This window comes from Balaenoptera musculus, chromosome 17 (assembly GCF_009873245.2).
Source record: "Balaenoptera musculus isolate JJ_BM4_2016_0621 chromosome 17, mBalMus1.pri.v3, whole genome shotgun sequence".
NCBI classification, from domain to species: domain Eukaryota; kingdom Metazoa; phylum Chordata; class Mammalia; order Artiodactyla; family Balaenopteridae; genus Balaenoptera; species Balaenoptera musculus.
In genome coordinates, this window is record NC_045801.1 from 77,420,430 (window position 1) to 77,438,135 (window position 17,706).

Sequence of the window (17,706 nt, forward strand, 5' to 3'; positions counted from 1 at the left end):
CAGTCCTTAAAAAGTAAATGACATGGAAATGTGATTCAGGACTTGAGAAACTATGATTGGTGGGGAAAAGGGCTGGACTGAAAGGTGAGTATTAGCAGACTTGACATTGAGCTCAGTGTGTCCCAGTGAACTGTCCCTTTATAAAGACCTTGAGATTTTCATGCCAAATGGGAGTTCATGTGAATTGAGGCATTCTATAGGAAGCTCTTCTTCAAGTGACAATTATTTCTATTCTCATGTTATAATCACAGAGGCTGAGCTGCCCAAAGCTTGGAGTGAAACACAGATGGTCTAGGTTTCCAGCTCATATGGGCAAACCTAAAATACTGGGAAATTCTCCATCCACTAAGCAAAAGCATCAGGGGAAGCGAGTTACTGTTGTTTCTCTTTCCCAGTGGAATAACGAAATTAAATCCCCCAAGTCTGCTGGGAAAGACAGAGATCCATAAAATCAAAAGGTCGAGAGGGGAGAGAGAAGAGAGCGCTTCCTGTGGCCCTGAAGCCATCCTTAGACACCAGCCCATTCATCCCTACAATAATCCAGTGAGGGAGACACAGGGCTTTGATCATTCTCCCTACCTTTTACAGATGAGCAGCCCAGAGACCAGAAAAGATTAGTGCCTTTTCCAAACTCACAATGATCTGGTGCTGAGCCAGGGGGAACTTCTGACTCGAAATGCAGAGTCTTCTCCTTCTGGAACACTACCCCGTCTTCAGCCATTCTCTGCTCTGCTCCAGTAGCTTACGCTCTGTGTTGTTGAGTCTGCTGTCCTGACACGTATTCAAGAGGAAGGAGTTCTAGCCACTGGGGACTGTCTCAAACAGAAGAGCGACAAAGCAGGAACTCCCAGTTCCTTCGGAAAACTGAGGTTTTCAACGGAGGTACCAAGCCAGTTACTCAGTCCATTTCTGAGCACTTACCGGGTGCCAGGTCAGGTGACACGAAGTGAAGAGACAGTCCTTGCCCCTGGGGCACTCCTTGTGGCCACAGCAATCAGACAAACCAGAACACTGCTAACCATTCTTTTCCTTGCCTGACAAGAGATCAGGTGTGTGCGAGGGCACTGCCCATGACCCTGGAGAAAACTGGGTCCACAGCAAGGCTACTGCAACTTATTGATACTCATCTGAATATCCACCCAGAGTGTAACTTCACAGATCATCTTTCTGGGCAACATCAGCTTGGGGAATACTTGTTATGGTTTCGACCCTGACAAAGCGTCCGAGACTTTGGCTAAAGTGGAAAGAAGATCCTCAAAGCTAAACTGTCTTCAGCAAGAATAAGATTAAAAATTTTTTTCTTGGGCTTCCCTGGTGGCGCAGTGGTTGAGAATCTGCCTGCCAATGCAGGGGACATGGGTTCGAGCCCTGGTCTGGGAAGATCCCACATGCCGCGGGGCAACTGGGCCTGTGAGCCACAACTACTGAGCCTGCGCGTCTGGAGCCTATGCTCCGCAACAAGAGAGGCCGAGATAGTGAGAGGCCCGCGCACCGCGATGAAGAGTGGCCCCCGCTTGCCGCAACTAGAGAAAGCCCTCGCACAGAAACGAAGACCCAACACAGCCAAAATTAATTAATTAATTAATTAATTAATTTAATAAAAAAAATTTTTTTTCTTTTATTCAACCAAACTGTTGTTTGGACCTGAGCTTCAGAGAACGTGTACATTAAAGAACATTATTAATAAGGTAGCAACAACTTCTTTAGCACTTGCCGTATACTAGTGCTAAGAAATTTTATATTTTGCTAAGAAGTATTGTTTTATTATTTAAATACTATTTTGTACTGCCCTAAGAATTTTTAACATCCAGAATCTTGAATAAAGCTGGGAGAATTGCCAGTGGTGAGGGTTCAGTGTTTGTGTAAGGGGGACAGTGCAAATTGATTCACACGAAGCTGTCTAACGATTCAGGAGAAAGCACACAACTTTCTCACTAGAGGGAAGGTCGGGATAGGGGTTTCAGTGAAAAATTAAGGAGATGCAGCTTGATCCCAGGTCAGGGGACCTGAAGGAATGTTCTTCAGGCCACAGGTTCATCCTGTGGAGGAAGGAGCAGAACATTCCTCATCCTACTCCACCTGGGTGGTCAGGGACACCAAAGCCACTTTTTCTCAGATGAATGAATATTCGGGATTCAGAAGGAAGCACCTCGTAAGCAGGAAGAAAAAAATCTATGCTGAAATAATGGATGCAAAATCTCTCTCGCCCAGCCAGTGTTGTCAAAACAAATCAAAGGGGAATAGGAGGAAGGGAATGTTGAACATATATTATGTGACCGGCACAGTTCTGAGTATTAAAAACAAAATGAAATGGGACATTTAAGAACGTCAGACAGCGATGATACCTTTTGGTTCCTAGCACCCACTCCATTTTCTCTGAATTCCTTTTGCTTGTATGTGCTTTTCCTGACATCAGCATAAATGTACAGAAGAAGCTGAAGTCTTTTGCAGTGTGATTCAGATTAAAGGTGCAGTCATCTTCTGAGATAAGAATAAGAGGTAAAGGAAATAGTTTCAGTGGGATATTGTCTCATAGCTGCTTGTATAAGGAGCTTACACGTTTATTTGTAGCTTATCAGACCTGCCCTGGTAGCTTTAATAGAGATCAGGCAGTATCTCGGTGGGAAAGAAAATACCCTCTTCTTTTTCTGGGTCCCTCAAAGGTGTGTAGACTCTCTGCTGGCATCCAATCTGGATATCTCAGCCCATGAAATGGTTGGATTCCTGCCTCGTGACACACTTCTCAGGTACCTCCAAAGTAAAGATGGGGTGGGAGGGAGCAGGGGGAAGCAGTGTATTCTTTATGTATTTGCGCCCAAAAGAAAACCATTAAAAACTGAGAGAAATTTAATCTTTTTAAAAGATCAGTCACCAGCTGGTACCTGTGGTCACTTCATCCACGTCTGCTTGAGGAGAGGAGTCTATGCATCTGGTGACACCACAGTCATCCAACCTGAGTCAAGTTTGACATTCTGTCCCTCACTTTAAAACTATTGCTATATCTGACAGGACCCAAAACTCTTTTCCTGATTTTTTCCACCAGTGCCCACATTCCTATACTTCAAAATAAGAAAGGGTCATTTAGGATAAAACCCATGTCAATAACCTGTTGCTAAGTTAACAAAGCTCCCCAGTACTTCCTGGTTTACAACAACTATCTTTTTTTTTTTTTTTTAAATCTCTCCCACCTGTGAATTGCCTGCGCTCCTCTGGGCATCTGTTCTTCTGGCCTCTCCTGCGTTCCAGTCGGCAGGATGGTCGCAGGAGATGGGAGCCCTCCCTTCGCAGGCAGGCGAGTGGTCTCTCCTCTCCGTGTGGTCTCTGCACGTGGTCTCACCACCTTGGTAGCTGGACTTCCTATGCAATAGCTCAGGGCTCTTGGGAGTACAAGAAAGAGACTCTGCCTAGGTTTCCTGAGGGTTGGTCCTGGCTGCTGGCACAGCCTCACTTCGGTTGCATTCTATTGGGTTAGAGTAGCAAGTCCAACCCAGATTAAGTGTGGGAGGAGTTGATACAAGGATGTAAAAACCCAAGGTAGGGAGATAAGCCACCACCCACCAACTGCACAAAGGAAAAGACCGTATCTTCATCTGGGCAGGGCATCACAGTTGCCTTTGTGAGAGGGATGCAACCCTGTGTTCCTTGATTCAACTCAGTAACATGAGAGGATTCTTGAGATGTCCCTTTGTGTTTTCAAATAAAGGGAAACTACCTTTTTGCTACAACGCTTGAGTGCCATGCTTCCCAACAAACCTTCTCCATCAGGGCCTCTAAACCTGAGGGCTTCGGATTCCTACAAACTTCGGATGAGTTATGAGGAGTCATGAATTGCCTAAAACTATGTCTAAAGTATTGCACATGTGCGTGTGTGTGTGCTCCCTGGGAGGGCATTCCTAGCTTTCCGTAGACTATCATCTAAGGCGAATTCAAATAAGCATGACAACTAAGAGTGCTTACAACTCAGGAGAGCTGCCCTGAGTTCCACCTCCTGACATACTTCTAAAGTATCTCAGAAGTAGAGATGGGGGGAAAGCAATGGATCTTTTATGTATTTGTTTCCAAGGTAAAACAAAAACCAGTCACTAGCTGGTACCTGAGGTCTTCATCTGAGTCTGCTTGAGGAAAAACAAGGGATGGATGACATGCTTCTGCCTCCAAGAATTATTGTGAGGACTAATTTCCCTCCATTGGGGGTTAAAGGCATTGGAAATGCTGAACAATTTTAGCTCTTATTTTCCCTTGTTCTTTGACCTGTCCCTGGTGAGCAGTTAAGAATGTAACGTCACAGGACTTCTTCCCCCAAGCACTTTCTTTTCTCCTTTCCTCTTTACCCTGTGTATCTTCTGAATTTTATTTTATTTTTGGCCGCACTGCACCGGCACTCAGAACTTGCCCGACCAGATATCGAACCCGTGCCCCCTGCAGTGGAAGCGCGGAGTCTTAACCACTGGACCACCGGGGAAATCCATATCTTCTTAACTTTGTTGAGAGGCAGCAGCAAAGGATACAACTGAGTCTCCTTGAGCCAACCAAGTATGCACTAAAATGCCTGGTGTGAACTGAACTGGCGACACAGCCTTGAACCTGAGCGAGTGAGGTACCTCTGCTCACTTTATCCACCAGGAATGTAGGAAGCAGAACCTGTCTGGGGTCAGAGGAAGAAAGAATGGGAAAGGCTAGGGTACCATAGGCAAATAAACTGGATTGGAGGATAGCCAGAACCTGGAGTGAACGTTTTCATTTCAAATGTTTAAGGTGACCTCTGTTATGCCTAACAAAATAGACTTACCTTTCCTCACTGAAACCTTCATCCGAAACATTTCTAGCACCCCAGAACCCTTTGTAAAAAACACACGCCCTGCCATTCTTCAAGAGAATCCAGCCAACCATGTCAGCTCAGATAACCCTCAAGATAAATGCTTTAAGCCATCTTCCTACCCCTTCCTTTTCTCTATAGCATTTATCAGCATGGAGAATGAGACAGTTTCTCACCACCAGAATGCAAGTTCTCCCAGTGCCCACGGGTACACCCTGCACAAAGGAAAACAAATGTGAACGAGTATGTTGTCAGAACTTGCAACACCAAGCTTTCACCATGTACACGGCAGGTGAGGGCTCTGTGCCTCCTTGCCTCACTTGCAAATGGGGAGAATTGCACCTAATCTCACAGGCTCGATCAGGCTCAAATTCGGTACAAAATGGCACTGACGAAACACCTGGCACAAGAAATGCCCATTACAGGTCGTCTGTACCCATCCATTTATGTCTCATCCGCAAAGTGTGATGGGAAGGGCCACAGCAATTAGCGCTGCAGCAGCGAGCAAGGCTGACCTGCCTCACAACCTGTGACTCAGTTTCTTCCCTGTAAGGGCAAGATAGTGATGCCCTAGGACTGCAGCTATAGCTGCATTTGTAAAGCACACTGCCTGCAAATCATCCCTGTATCCCCCCCCCCACCGCCCCAAGCTTAAGAACTGCTGGTGCCAGGACCTGCAGTGGACCCTGTACGCAGTTTATAGCAAAACATCACATTGAAATGATAGCTGCTAAGTTTCATTAACAGCTGAGGTCACAATGCACATTTTATTTTGATTAGTTCCTGTGACTCCTTCAAATTATTTTTAACCCAGCAACACTACTTCCCAAGGTGTAGATGTGTGATGATTGGTGAGTTCAGTGTTGAGAGGGAGTTTAAAGACTCTTGGTGAAATACAGACAAGAAAAAAGACAATCCAAAAGCCTCTTTAGTCAGATCTCAAGATTCAACAAGAAAACCGAAATTACCTGGATGTTCTCCTCTGATTTAGAAAGTGATATACTAAAATGGAAAATATTTAGAGTGTTACGATTCACCATTCCTTTGTAGGAACTAGGATCACTTGAAATGTACAGTAGGCTCATTCTGTGAGGTTTTTTTCCCCTAGCAAAGACAACCTGGGACGCCCAAATGTTCATCTGAGGGCTTCTCCTTCAAGGCATTCAAGTCTACTATTACAGGAGAATGAGAAATATACAGTGACTATATATTTAGTGTCATCATTAAAATGTTGCTAATTCTATTAAATACTTAACAGAGATCTCAAAAATTGGCTTCTGTGACAGAGGCGCTAGCAGAGTGAAAAAGTAGGATTCCAGATTTTATTTATTTATTTCTTTTAAGATTGAAAAAACACACCCGGGATAAAATTTCTTAGATCAATAAAAAGCTTCGAGAAACGGAGCGAGTTGTTCCGGGACCCACTGAAAACTGGTGAACTTGAACTTGGAAATGGGGTTTTGACAACGCAACTGTGGGAAACAAGTGTCTGAACCAATCTTCAAACACCACCTCACATTTTTCTCCCCCCAAGTGTTCGAGTGGCAGACAAAATAAATTACCATAAATTATACGCCAAGGCAACTTCAAAACAACATGACACGACATGAGGCTGAGGATTTCCTTAGCTCCTCCAGGAAGTGTGTAACACTGTGCTTCTGGCCTGCAGGCTGGGTCGGAGGGGGCCCGTCAGACGTCGGGGTAGTTGCAGTAATACACCGCGGAGCTGGCGTCGGACACCACCGAGGAGATGGCCCCGTGGCTGTCCGCCAGATTCACGCCGGAGTCGTGTCCCTGGTAGGGGAGCCCCATCTCGGGCTTGCACACAAAGTGCAGGTACTGTTCGAATTCCGTGCGGTCCACCTCCCCGAGGAGCTCGGCCGGCTGGCCGGGGTCCGCGCCGTCCCGGCAGGGCAGCGCCTCGGGCGGCGGCGACGGCTGCCCCGGGCCCGGCGGGGGCGGCTGCGGCGGCATCTGGAAGCCGCGCCCGCCGCCCGCCGCCGCCGCCGCCGCCGCCGGCGAGCCCATCGCGCCGTAGTACATGTGCAGGGCGCTGGGGGGCGCCAGGAGGCCCGGCATCGCGGGGCCCGCGGGCTCCGGGCCGAGCCGGGCGTGCAGGGGCCCGGCGGCGGGCGGCTCCGGGGGCCCCGCATAGTCCGCGGCCTGCGCGTAGCTGTAGGGCCCGGCGGCCGGACAGTCCCCGGGCAGCGGCGCGGCGAAGAAGGCGGGGTCGGGCTCCACGCCGTCCAGCGGGGACGTGTCGGGCGTGGGCAGCGGGTAGCCGTCGAGCGGGGGCGCGCCCAGAGCCTGGCAGTCGCGGTAGTGGCCGCCCATGTGCGGGGGCAGCAGCGGCGGGCCCGCGGGGAAGCCCTGCTCGGGGAAGGGCAGGCCCAGGCCGTCCATGGCCACGCGGCCGCCCTCGGGGCCCAGCGCGGCCGCCGGCGGCTCGGCGAGGCCGTGCAGGAAGCCGCCCTCCACCCGCTTCAGCCGCTTCACCTGCTTGCGCCGCCGCGGCCGGTACTTGTAGTTCGGGTGGTCCTGCATGTGCTGCACGCGCAGCCGCTCGGCCTCCTCCACGAAGGGCCGCTTCTCCGCCAGCGTCAGCGCCTTCCACGACTTGCCTGCGGGAGCGCGGGAGGTGGAGAGGCGCGCGGGCTTAGGGTCGGAGCCCCGCTCCCGGGCCCCAGCCGGTCCCACCGCCCCCGCCTCCGACCTCGGATTGTGCAGCCCGGGGAGGGAGGGGAAGGGGTCCAGGTGAAGGCGGACGCTGGGCCTGCGGAGGCCGAGCACTCGGGGAAGACGCGAGGCCTCGGGTGCCTTCCCGTCGCCTCCTGGAAGCGGCTTCCCGCTCACCCGCTCGCGGCCGTCCGAGGAACCGAGAGCGTCCCCACCCGGGCGAGGAGCCGGGGGGACGGGCGCGACCAAGCCAGCTCCGCGGCAGGGTGCCCTCGCCGCCACTCCGACGCGCGGGGAAGCCGCCTCCCGGAGCCGCTGGACCCGCGCCCCGGCCACCCGGGGAAGCCGGGCGCCGAGGCCCAAGGCCGTTCGGAGACTCGGAGAGCGGGAAGCGGGAAGGGACCGAGGACCCCAGGGAAGGACGTGGCGGCCGCGCACCCGCGGCCTCCGCCGGCGCCAGGCCCACACCCCCTGAGACTCAAGGAGGCGGCTGCACGACTCGCACTCTCTGGGTCCCGGGCTCGGACTCACCCAGCATCTTGCTCAGCTCGGCGTTGTGCAGGTCCGGGTTCTGCTGCGCCAGGCGCTTGCGTTCGTCCTTCGCCCACACCATGAAGGCGTTCATCGGCCGCCGGATGCGAGACTCGCCCTTGGCTCGGCCCGCCGTCCCGGCCGGCGCCCCGCTGCTCGCCGCCGCCTCGCCCTTCATCTTCATGTCCCCGAGGGGACTCAGCGACTCGGCCCAGGGGCAGGGGCCCAGGCCGGCCATCACGGCGGGCAGCGCGCTCCGGGGCTGGCTCTGCTCGTCACTGGCGTACCCCGCATCCGGGCTGCTCATGGCGCTCCAGCCCTGCCCCGCGCCCCGCGACCCTCCGCCGGACACGCCGCCTCCCCCGACCGGGGGGAGGGAGGGGGTGGGGAGCGAGAGAGGGAGATGCCCCGCGGGCCGCTCGCGCCCCCCGGCCCGACCCCGCCGCCGGCGTCCCTGGCAGATCGCAGCCCCGGCGCAGCCAGCGTCCCCTCCGGCCCAGTGACACTGCGGGCGCCCCTAGGCCGCGGGGCCTTTTCTGCACAGACGTGGCCAATGGAGCGACGGGGGCGGGCCAGGCCGGCGTCGCTAGGCCCACGCCCAGCTCGCCGCCCAAGTCCCAAGTCCCAGCTCAACCCCACGCCCGCCCTTTCCCCTCCCCCGCCCCGACCCCGCGCCCAGGGCTACACCTGCCCCCGGGAGAACTGGCTGGAGCCGGGCTTAGGCGCCACGTCCTCCCCGACCCGGGAAGGGGGACTAAGGAAAAACTTTCCGGGGTGCTGATGGCACTGCTGCGCAGAAGCTCTTGGCCCGGGCAGTTCGGATCAACACGCGAAGCATCCACTAAACCGAGAGCTGAGGGTGTCTCAGCGGCGGGTGGCCTAGCCCTCTTCCGAGAGACCTACGGACGTCTTCAAACTGAACAATACTTTCTCTTCCCAAGGACTCAACGGGCTTGTTGTCCTGTATTCAAAATGCTATGTCCGAGGTAAATGCTACTTTCTAAGACAAGATTACAAACGTCATTGCGAAGAAATGAAAACCTTCATCCAAAAAGACGAACCAACCCTTGAAAATTTGTACGTGAAATGTACAGTAAACTTAACAAAGTTTTCTCATATGTGTTCAGTAAAAGAGGCAAGGCTTAGTTTTGATTTCTAAAATGTGGTAAAGACAGCAGTGATATTTATCTAAATGCCTGCCGATTAGAGGAAAGAAAGCAACTCCTGAGGAGCAAAATAACCGTAGCTCAGAGGGTCAGCTTGAGGTGGTGACCCTCACAGATGACTGGGGGATTCCTCTATGTTTCTCTAGACTGCAATGGAAATCTGAATGACCGTTAAACTTCTGTGTCAATCTGAGAAACCTTTTGAGTGGGATTTGTAAACAAGCCCTTATATTGCTCTTATATACAGCACACCATCCCTCCAAACGTCAGCAAACTAGTTTATCCTTATAACCCTATGAGGTAGAGGCTATTATATCTTACAGGAGAGGAAACTGAGGCACGGAGAGGTTAAGGACCTTGCCCGAGATCACGGCAAGTGGAATTCATCTCCAGTAGTCTGCCCTCAGACTTGGAGCTCTTAACATTTAAGCCAAGCTGTTGTATTCGTGTACTTGTTTGTGTATTGCATTGTTTTCTACAGCAACGAACACAGCCATTCCTGCATAATTAGATAACTTTGCCAAGAAACCAATATATCAATCTCTACAACAGACTATGTTTACTGTGAAGGGGTGATGAAAAACTAGGGCTTACAGCCGGGATCTGGGAGGTCAGTGCTGCAGCTTCTAGTGTGGTATTACAGCGACAAGTAATCTATCAAGTCCGCTTGTTAGTGGCATTCATAAAAACAAAGAAACAGAAACTTTGAAAACACTTGGCCTTCGGTTTCTCTGACTTTGCTATTTCTCCAAAGAACTTCTGCACACTTGTTTTAAGCCAGCTTGAACTCCGTGAGGATCTGTGACGTTGGCTGCCCTCCCTCACCTTCAGCGGCCAGAAGGTGGTTCTAATTCCTGGGCCGCTAAGATTCAGACAAGAATTTAAAAAGTAATCTGCTTAAGGAAATAATAGAGAGGTGTTATTTTTAATTGGTGGTTTTGAAGCAATTGATAATCTTAAACACATTTAACTGATTATGTACTTTTCCTTTATGAGTTTATTTTTCTGAAAAAGAAAAATGTGGGCTTGAAAATTAAGCAAGACTGCATTACAACTGGTTATCTGATAAGGAAACTATAGAAGTAGAACAAATTTATCACGTAGCGCCTGGCTCCTTGATGTTTTCTTGATGCTCTTCTCTAACTTTGCTGCAAAGTAATATCTTCTCAGAGATCTCAAAGCAGGACTTTCTATCAGTGCAAATGTTTTTATGAACTAATAGGAGTTTTCTTAGAATAGAGATTGAAAACCAAACAAAAATAATCTCTGCTCAAGAATATATTTAATCTGTCTGGATGAATCTATATGACTAATTCCATAAAAAAATAACATAGGGTACAGGAAATACAATCCACGTGTGAGTCCAAAAAATGTACATGCACGGATTTACCCTTGTACACTTTCTTCGTCCTCGTGTTCCTCCTCGGAACCTCATTGCAGGGAGAGGTGCCACAAGGGTCGAGAAAGTGATGGGGAAAAAAACCGGGGGGGGGCAGTTTTCCCCATTATTATTTGCACTTGTTCCTGGAGACTAACTACTGATTTTTCTTGGGTAAGATACTGAGAATTCAAGTGAGAGCACAGGATCCATAGGATGGAGCTGGAGCTACAGATTTCAGCGCCCCTCCCCCTACTGCTTATAACACCCTCCCTGGGAGTTATGAAGTAGCAATTTACTTATATTTACAGGAAGGAATTGTGGTGCCTTTCCAAGACTAAGCCCGTCTATACCATACCGTTACCTGTATCTAATCTCTTCTGATCCTTCACTTGTCATAGATTTGGGGGGAGCGCGTTGGGGCCGGCGGCGCCGCAGACCGGTCTGCGCAGTGTGTGGACTCTTCTATTTCGGTCCCTTTACTAAACGCGGTGTTGGAAGTCGAGCTCGGGACGTTATCAGAGCCAGCCACAAATGCCACATGAAAAGCAGCAAACATCCGGAGTGGCTTCCTGCGAGCCTTGCTTTTCTCATCACGAGAGATTTACGCGGGGGGAGGGGGGCAAACAAGTGCGCGAGGAAGAGCCGTGTACACGCGGCCGGCCGGGCGCGCCCGCAGTGCACGGACCGAGATCACTGGGCTCCTGGCTACTAATGGCACGCCCGGTCCCCAGGCCAGACCCGAGGCTCAAGGGCTGGGCGAGGACGCGACTAGCGCGGCACGAAGCCGTGCCCGTTGCCCCTCGGGGCCCGTGGCCGGCGGGCGCACAAATGAACCCGGGTAGGTGGCGAGCCGCGGCTCGGACCCCTGAGTGACCAGGCACAGGCCGGGGGTTTCCGGCAGGCTTTTGTGTTTCGATGCTCGGGAAGCGGGAGCCGGACGAAGGACACTCCGGCGGCCGGGGAAGGCCGTGGGCACCGGGGCAGATCCGGGTCGGCTCCGGAGAGCTAGTGCGCGGGAGCGGGGAGGGAGCGCGCGCCGCCGACGCCGGGAACGGACAGACAGTGGTGTCCCCGGAACAGAGAACAATAATAAGGCCTTTGCGTTTGTAAGTCGCGCGCCCGCGGTGGCCTCCGGGAGCCGAGCGGCAGGCGGCGCGCCCGGGGCTCCGCACCGCCCAGGTAGGGCCGCGGGCCGGCTCTGCGTACCTCGCGCGTCTCCTCCCCGTCCCCGCGGGTCCGGGATGCGAGGTCCAAAGTCGCGGGCGGGATGGGAGAGGTGGGGAGGAAGGAGGGCCCGAGAGATCGCGGCCGCCGGCTCCGGCCCGGGAGGCCCCCGAGGGTCGGAGCCCCGCGGACCCCGCATCTGGCGCCCGACCCTGCCCCTCGGGGCGCCCGCCTCTCCCGCGGGGCCGAGAGTGTCTTTGGGGACGCTCGCTCGGCACGAGGATGGGAGGCGTGCGTTCTGCTCCCACGCCCTCTCCCACGCCCTCCGCCTGCATCCCGCCCCGGCATCTCGCCCTGGTCCGCGGACCCCCTCGAGGCCGCCCCGAACCCCGCCCCGGCAGCCGGCGACTCCTCGACCGTAACCCTGTTCCCGCTCGGCCCCGCCTGGGGTTTGCACAGGCGAAGCAGGAAATGCGCTGTTCCCGGTGCACTTTCCTGCTCAGAAACTAGTCCGCGGGGGTGTTTCTTATATTCTGCACCCGCCTCGCGCCCCAGCTCGGGTCCCGGGGTTGGAGTGTTGGCTCCTTCCCTTTATTCCCCGACGTAGGGAACCTCAGACTTCTGGGGGGAGAGGGCGTTGGGGGTGAAGGAAAGGCAGCCCAGCTCGTCCCCAGGACAGATTACAGCCACACACTGGCTGGCTCGTCCCCTCCATCTCGGCCTCTCAACTCTAAAGGGAATTTCAATAGCGGCTTCTGCGCACCCACTTCTTCCGCCCTTCCCACCTTCCTCGCACCCAGAAGAGGCCAGGGCTTTCCTTGTAGAGTTGTGTCGTCAACTAAGCAGACAGTCTTATCAGCAGCATGTCCATTGTGAGCAGAACACTTGCAGTTCACCCCCACCCCCCCCACAGAGGGGAGCAGACACGGCCCCTGCGTCGGAGGAATGCACCGCGCGGTCCCATTAGCCTTCCTCTCTGATTGATTCACGTCCAGGCGGGGGTTCTAGGCCCTCTGTACCTCAATCATTTGTTCCTGGCAAGTAAAGGTGATCCTGACATCAGTAGGCCAAACGCTTTGAGATATTTTTTTCTAGTAGAAGTACTGTAATAGGTGGCCTTTCTACCCTGGAAACTCTGGCTTGCCAAGTTTCTCTTGTCAGCAGGGCTGGATTTTGCCAGGTGGTTGGTTAGGGCAAGGTGTGCATTCTGTGATCATGGAAATGATCAAAGTGAATAGGTCATAGGACAGGCCACTCCTGACACCCTCATTATCCACCTTTCTGTGCAACTTGAACCACAAGCATATCAGATTTTGAAATGGTACCCGAGTTGGCTTCCAAGGTTTCTAAACAGGAGAGAACATATTAGGAATCCTTGCTGGATTCCGCTGCAGTCAATGTTTGGTTGACCTCTGTTACCTGAATGTTCTTCTATGCCCATTTCTTAACCTTGCCAACAACTTTGTCAACACTCTTTAACAGCTTCTTTATTTTATTTTATTTTATTTATTTATTTATTTATTTATTTTATTGGAATATAGTTGATTTACATGTTGTGTTAGTTTCTGCTGTACAGCAAACTGAATCAGATATACATATACATATATACACTCCTTTTTAGATTCTTTTCCCATATAGGTCATTATAGAGTACTGAGTAGAGTTCCCTGTGCTATACAGTAGGTCCTCGTTGATTATCTCTTCTATATACAGTAGTGTGTATATGTCATTCCCAATCTCCCGATTTATCCTTCCCCACCCCTTAACAGCCTCTTTATTTCCTCGAGCACACACAGTCCATTGGCATGTAATAAATGCTCAGGGATACTATAACGGTTGTCCTTGATCCGGTCATGGGGTCATCTTCTTTGGAGGCAAGGCGCTAAGAATTATCTCCATAAACCTCAGTAAAGACTGTTCTCATCTAAGACACATCTGTGTAGACATGCGGTCATCAGACTTCAGACCTACCCTATTCTCTCTCATCCTCTCCTTCCCCAGAGGTTCCGTGTCCAGGCACTAAGCACCTGAAATTTCTCCTCTTCTGAGGTTTAACTCAAGTCCTCTGGCTTTTCTGAACCCACTCAGCATGGAAGTCCACGCCAAGAATGTACATGGAATTTTTTTCTTGTGGCTATATGCATAAATAAATTTCTATCTTTGGGGGACTTTTCAAAAACCAAACCTTTAGTATTAATTTGTTTGTAATCATAGATTACAGTTTACAAAGCAGTTTCATGTACGTTAACTCGTCAGAGCTTCACGACAGCCCTGGTGGTAGGCAGGGCAGCTTTTGTTATTATCCCCATTTTTCAGAAGAGGAGATTGAAACTGAGAAAGAATAGGTCACCTGCTTGAGGTCACATGACCAGGATGCTTGCACCACCTGTTTGCCCTTGCTGTTAACACTGGTGGGCCTTGTTTTGAATTTCTTTCCATGCCATGCCTGTAACCAGTGAAGGACCTGAAGGGGTTTGTAGGAACCCAATAAAGCCAGCAGGTAGGTAGCGATGGATTAAGGACTCTTGGCACAGAAACTTCCAGTGCGGTTCCTAACCAGGTCACAGCTTAATTTTTTTTAGCAGCAGAGACACAGGGCTGTAACAAGAAAGCACTTTCATTTAGAAGATCTATAATTAGGTATTGTTATTAGATCACATAATCTAAGCCATAGATGACATCTCATTTAATTTGAGTATTATTTTTTACAAATTCTAATTCAGCTGAAAAAATGAAAACAGTTCAAAGTTATATGGGGATAAAGTTCAGATATAAGGAAGTTTAGGTCTCTGAAGCTCTGCCCCTGTGCTTCATTCAGACTGAAAGAGATGTAGTTAATTATACCAAGTTGTGTGGTCTTGTCACATGTTTAAGATCTATGCTGTTGGTCTCCTCTAGATGTACTGCTGACCAAGTCTTTGGGTGCATAAAAACATACACGTAGCAGCTAGGTAAAGTAAATTCCTCCATTCATACTGTTGTTTGGGAGAGAAATGGATGGCAAATATTATCAATTCTATTTTATGAAGTGGAAAATTGAGACACAGAGCAATTGGGTAATTTGATTAATGTTTTCAAATCAGTATAAGAGACAAGAGAATCATCTATTCATTTACCCAACAAATAATTCCTCAGCACCTGTAAGTCTGCAGCTCAGTACAGCACGGTATATTAGTTATGAGCACAGATTTGGGAGTCAAACTGCTGGGTATCGAATCATAGTTCTGCAGCTTACCAGCTATGCATCCTTGGACATATGCTGCACCTCTCTGTATCTCCTCTGTAAAGTGAAGGGTAATTATAGCAATGACCTCAGAGAGTTTTATGTGGATGAAACAAGTTAATTGCTCATTAACTGCTTAGAATAGGACCTGGCACATAGCAAGCATTACCCAGGTATTTAATAATAAAATAAAATTTAAATTAATGCATGCTAGCATATGAGGACATATTGGGCGAATAAATAAGAAAAGGCTACTGTGATGCTGAAGGTTAATGCATTGTAACAGGTAAACAAATGTTTTCAAGGAAAAAATTAATGGAATTTTTTAAATGTTGTGACATCTATGATAACTAGTAATAACTAATGTTATCATGCTTTAATCAAAATTATCTGTTACACTGGCAAAAGGACCTTTTCAGAGGTCTATAAACTATTGTGCATTTTCTAATTACATTTGAAAGTCAACATTTTTACTTTGGTGGTGACATAAAAATCTTTGTTTTGTGCATGTCAACCTTCTAAAACTCTGTGAAGACTGGCCGGGAAACAAATACATAGAATTGTAAAGCGTTCGGTATTCCATTAAAAGCTCTTTGAAATGCAAAGACACCTTGCAATGAGCATTTAACCTGGGTCTGGCTAGGTTCTTCTCCTAAAGGCATAGAGACAAAGTCCAATCGTGATAACTATGGCCGGGACTCGTGTTTAGAGGAAGAATAACCCACAAATGTACAAACCTTGCCTAGATCTTTCATTGTGAAAAGATCCCAAATTCTAGTCTTGGTTGTTCAGTAACTTACTGCCAGGTAAACTGTCAGTCACTTAAACTGTCTCACCCTCAGTTTTCTCAAAAAAGGAAGAAGAAGATGCCCGATCTCTTCCCAACTGTTCCAGATAAAGAAGAGAATAAATAATCACGACGTTTTGCAAAGTAAAAGTGCTCAGTGAAACTGGGCTAGTGTGTGTGTCTGCAGATGTCTGGGTGTATATGCGTTTAGAGAAGATTCTTTGTACAGAAAAAAAAATAGCAAATTGAGATAAAATGGAAAGAGGGATTGTAAAGAAGACTGTACTGCTCTGGGTTATAATGGAATGCTGCTGTTTTGAGAGCAAAAACTTTTTAAAAAACTACTGCACAAAGGGTCCCACCTTTGATCCAGGGCAAACCAGATTCTGTTTTTATGAACTAAGGCTATAGATTTACTGACTAACCATTATTTTAGTACATATAGGTTATTTCAGTGGTTAATTTTTTTTTCTTTCTTTTTTTTCCCAGTGGTTAATTTAAAACTGAAATTTGGAGACAAATAGACAACCCATTCTTTCTGACACTTTCTTATGATGTAACATTTCCTTGGAACTCACCTGACATGTGTGGAATCTTAGGGTTGAAAAGAACTGCATAACCCATCCCTGCTTTTCAAGTTCTGTAAAATTATCCTAGTGAGAGTTTGGAAACTGGGAATGCCTTACACAGGGAATATCACATATTACACTAATATATCAAAGCACTTGTTACTCATACAGCTATGTAAATACACAGCATTCTTTTTAAATCATTTATTATGAAATAATTTCAAACTTATAGAGAAGTTGCAAGTATAGTATAAAGAACTGTTAGCACCTTCAAGGAGACTCTCCAATTTCTTAGCATTTTACCACTGTTGCTCCGTCTCAATCTAAAAAAAAAGAAAAAAATTCCCCACATTTTCGCTCTCTCCTTTTCTAAAAAATATGTAAATGGATATAACAATATAAATACGTAATCATATTTATCATAGAACATATTAACATATGCCGATATGTTGTAGACACTACATAAATATGTAATACATCTATATAATATGTTATACCTTGTGTATTAAAACATGTGTATGTATGTCTGTATGTGTGTCGTTAGCCTTTTTCTGAACCATTTGAGAGCAGGCTGTGACATGGTGTCTCACTCGCTCTAAATACTCCAGAGGACACTCTCCCGTTTAACCAGCCATCACATAACCAAACGGGTCAGGAAATTAACATTCCTACCACACATCACTACCAGCTGAGCCACTTGCCCAATTCAAAGTTTGCAAACTGCTCCCACAAAGACTGTTTCTTTCTGGTCCAGCATTCCATCCAAGATCGCACATTGCCCTTAGATATCACGTCTCTTTCAGTTTGCATCTGAAACAGTTCCTTTATGGTTTTAAAGAGTGAGGGGCTTTCGTTCCAGTGGGGTCCCAGGACCAGTCTGTCTGGTATGGGCTCCTGCACTCTTGGCAGGAAAACCACAGAAATGCTGGTGTGCCCTTCCCGGGGCATGATAAGGGAGGCCACCTGTCAGCCCCATCATCATTGCTGAGTTAACCTTGACCACCTGATCAGGTTGGTATCTGCCCAGTTTCTCCAGCTTCAAGCCACCATTTTTCCCTATGCAATTGATAAATGTTTTCTGTAGGGAGAGCTCTGCTCTATATTATGCTAATATCCTCATCAAACCTCCACCCACCTGCCTTAGCATCTGCTTGCATGGGTGAGGAGTGGTGGTTTTGTATTCCCATCATTCCTCTCTATTTATGTATTCCTTCTACTGTAAGGAAGTTTTCCTTCCCTTTAGATTAGTATGGGCTCATGGATTCCTTCTTTATTCAGTGGTTTGTCATCCTTAACTAATATTATTTGTTTGGGTGGTCTGCTTGTCACTGATTTGGCCAGTGGGGCAACTTTCAAGATGGCTCCTGTATCCTTTTGATATGTCCTTATCATCC

General features: G+C 49.1%; 1 protein-coding gene across 1 annotated transcript; it reads right to left on the reverse strand.

The window, feature by feature from the left end:
- Window positions 1-6,135: 6,135 nt before the first annotated feature.
- Window positions 6,136-8,606, reverse strand: SOX17 (SRY-box transcription factor 17). The gene is made up of 2 exons (XM_036829788.1): window positions 8,024-8,606; window positions 6,136-7,437 (listed from the first exon to the last, which is right to left on the reverse strand). The coding sequence occupies exons 1-2, from the start codon at window positions 8,328-8,330 to the stop codon at window positions 6,506-6,508; spliced, it is 1,239 nt and encodes a 412-aa protein (XP_036685683.1). The 5' UTR covers window positions 8,331-8,606; the 3' UTR covers window positions 6,136-6,505.
- Between the last annotated feature and the right edge of the window lie 9,100 nt (window positions 8,607-17,706).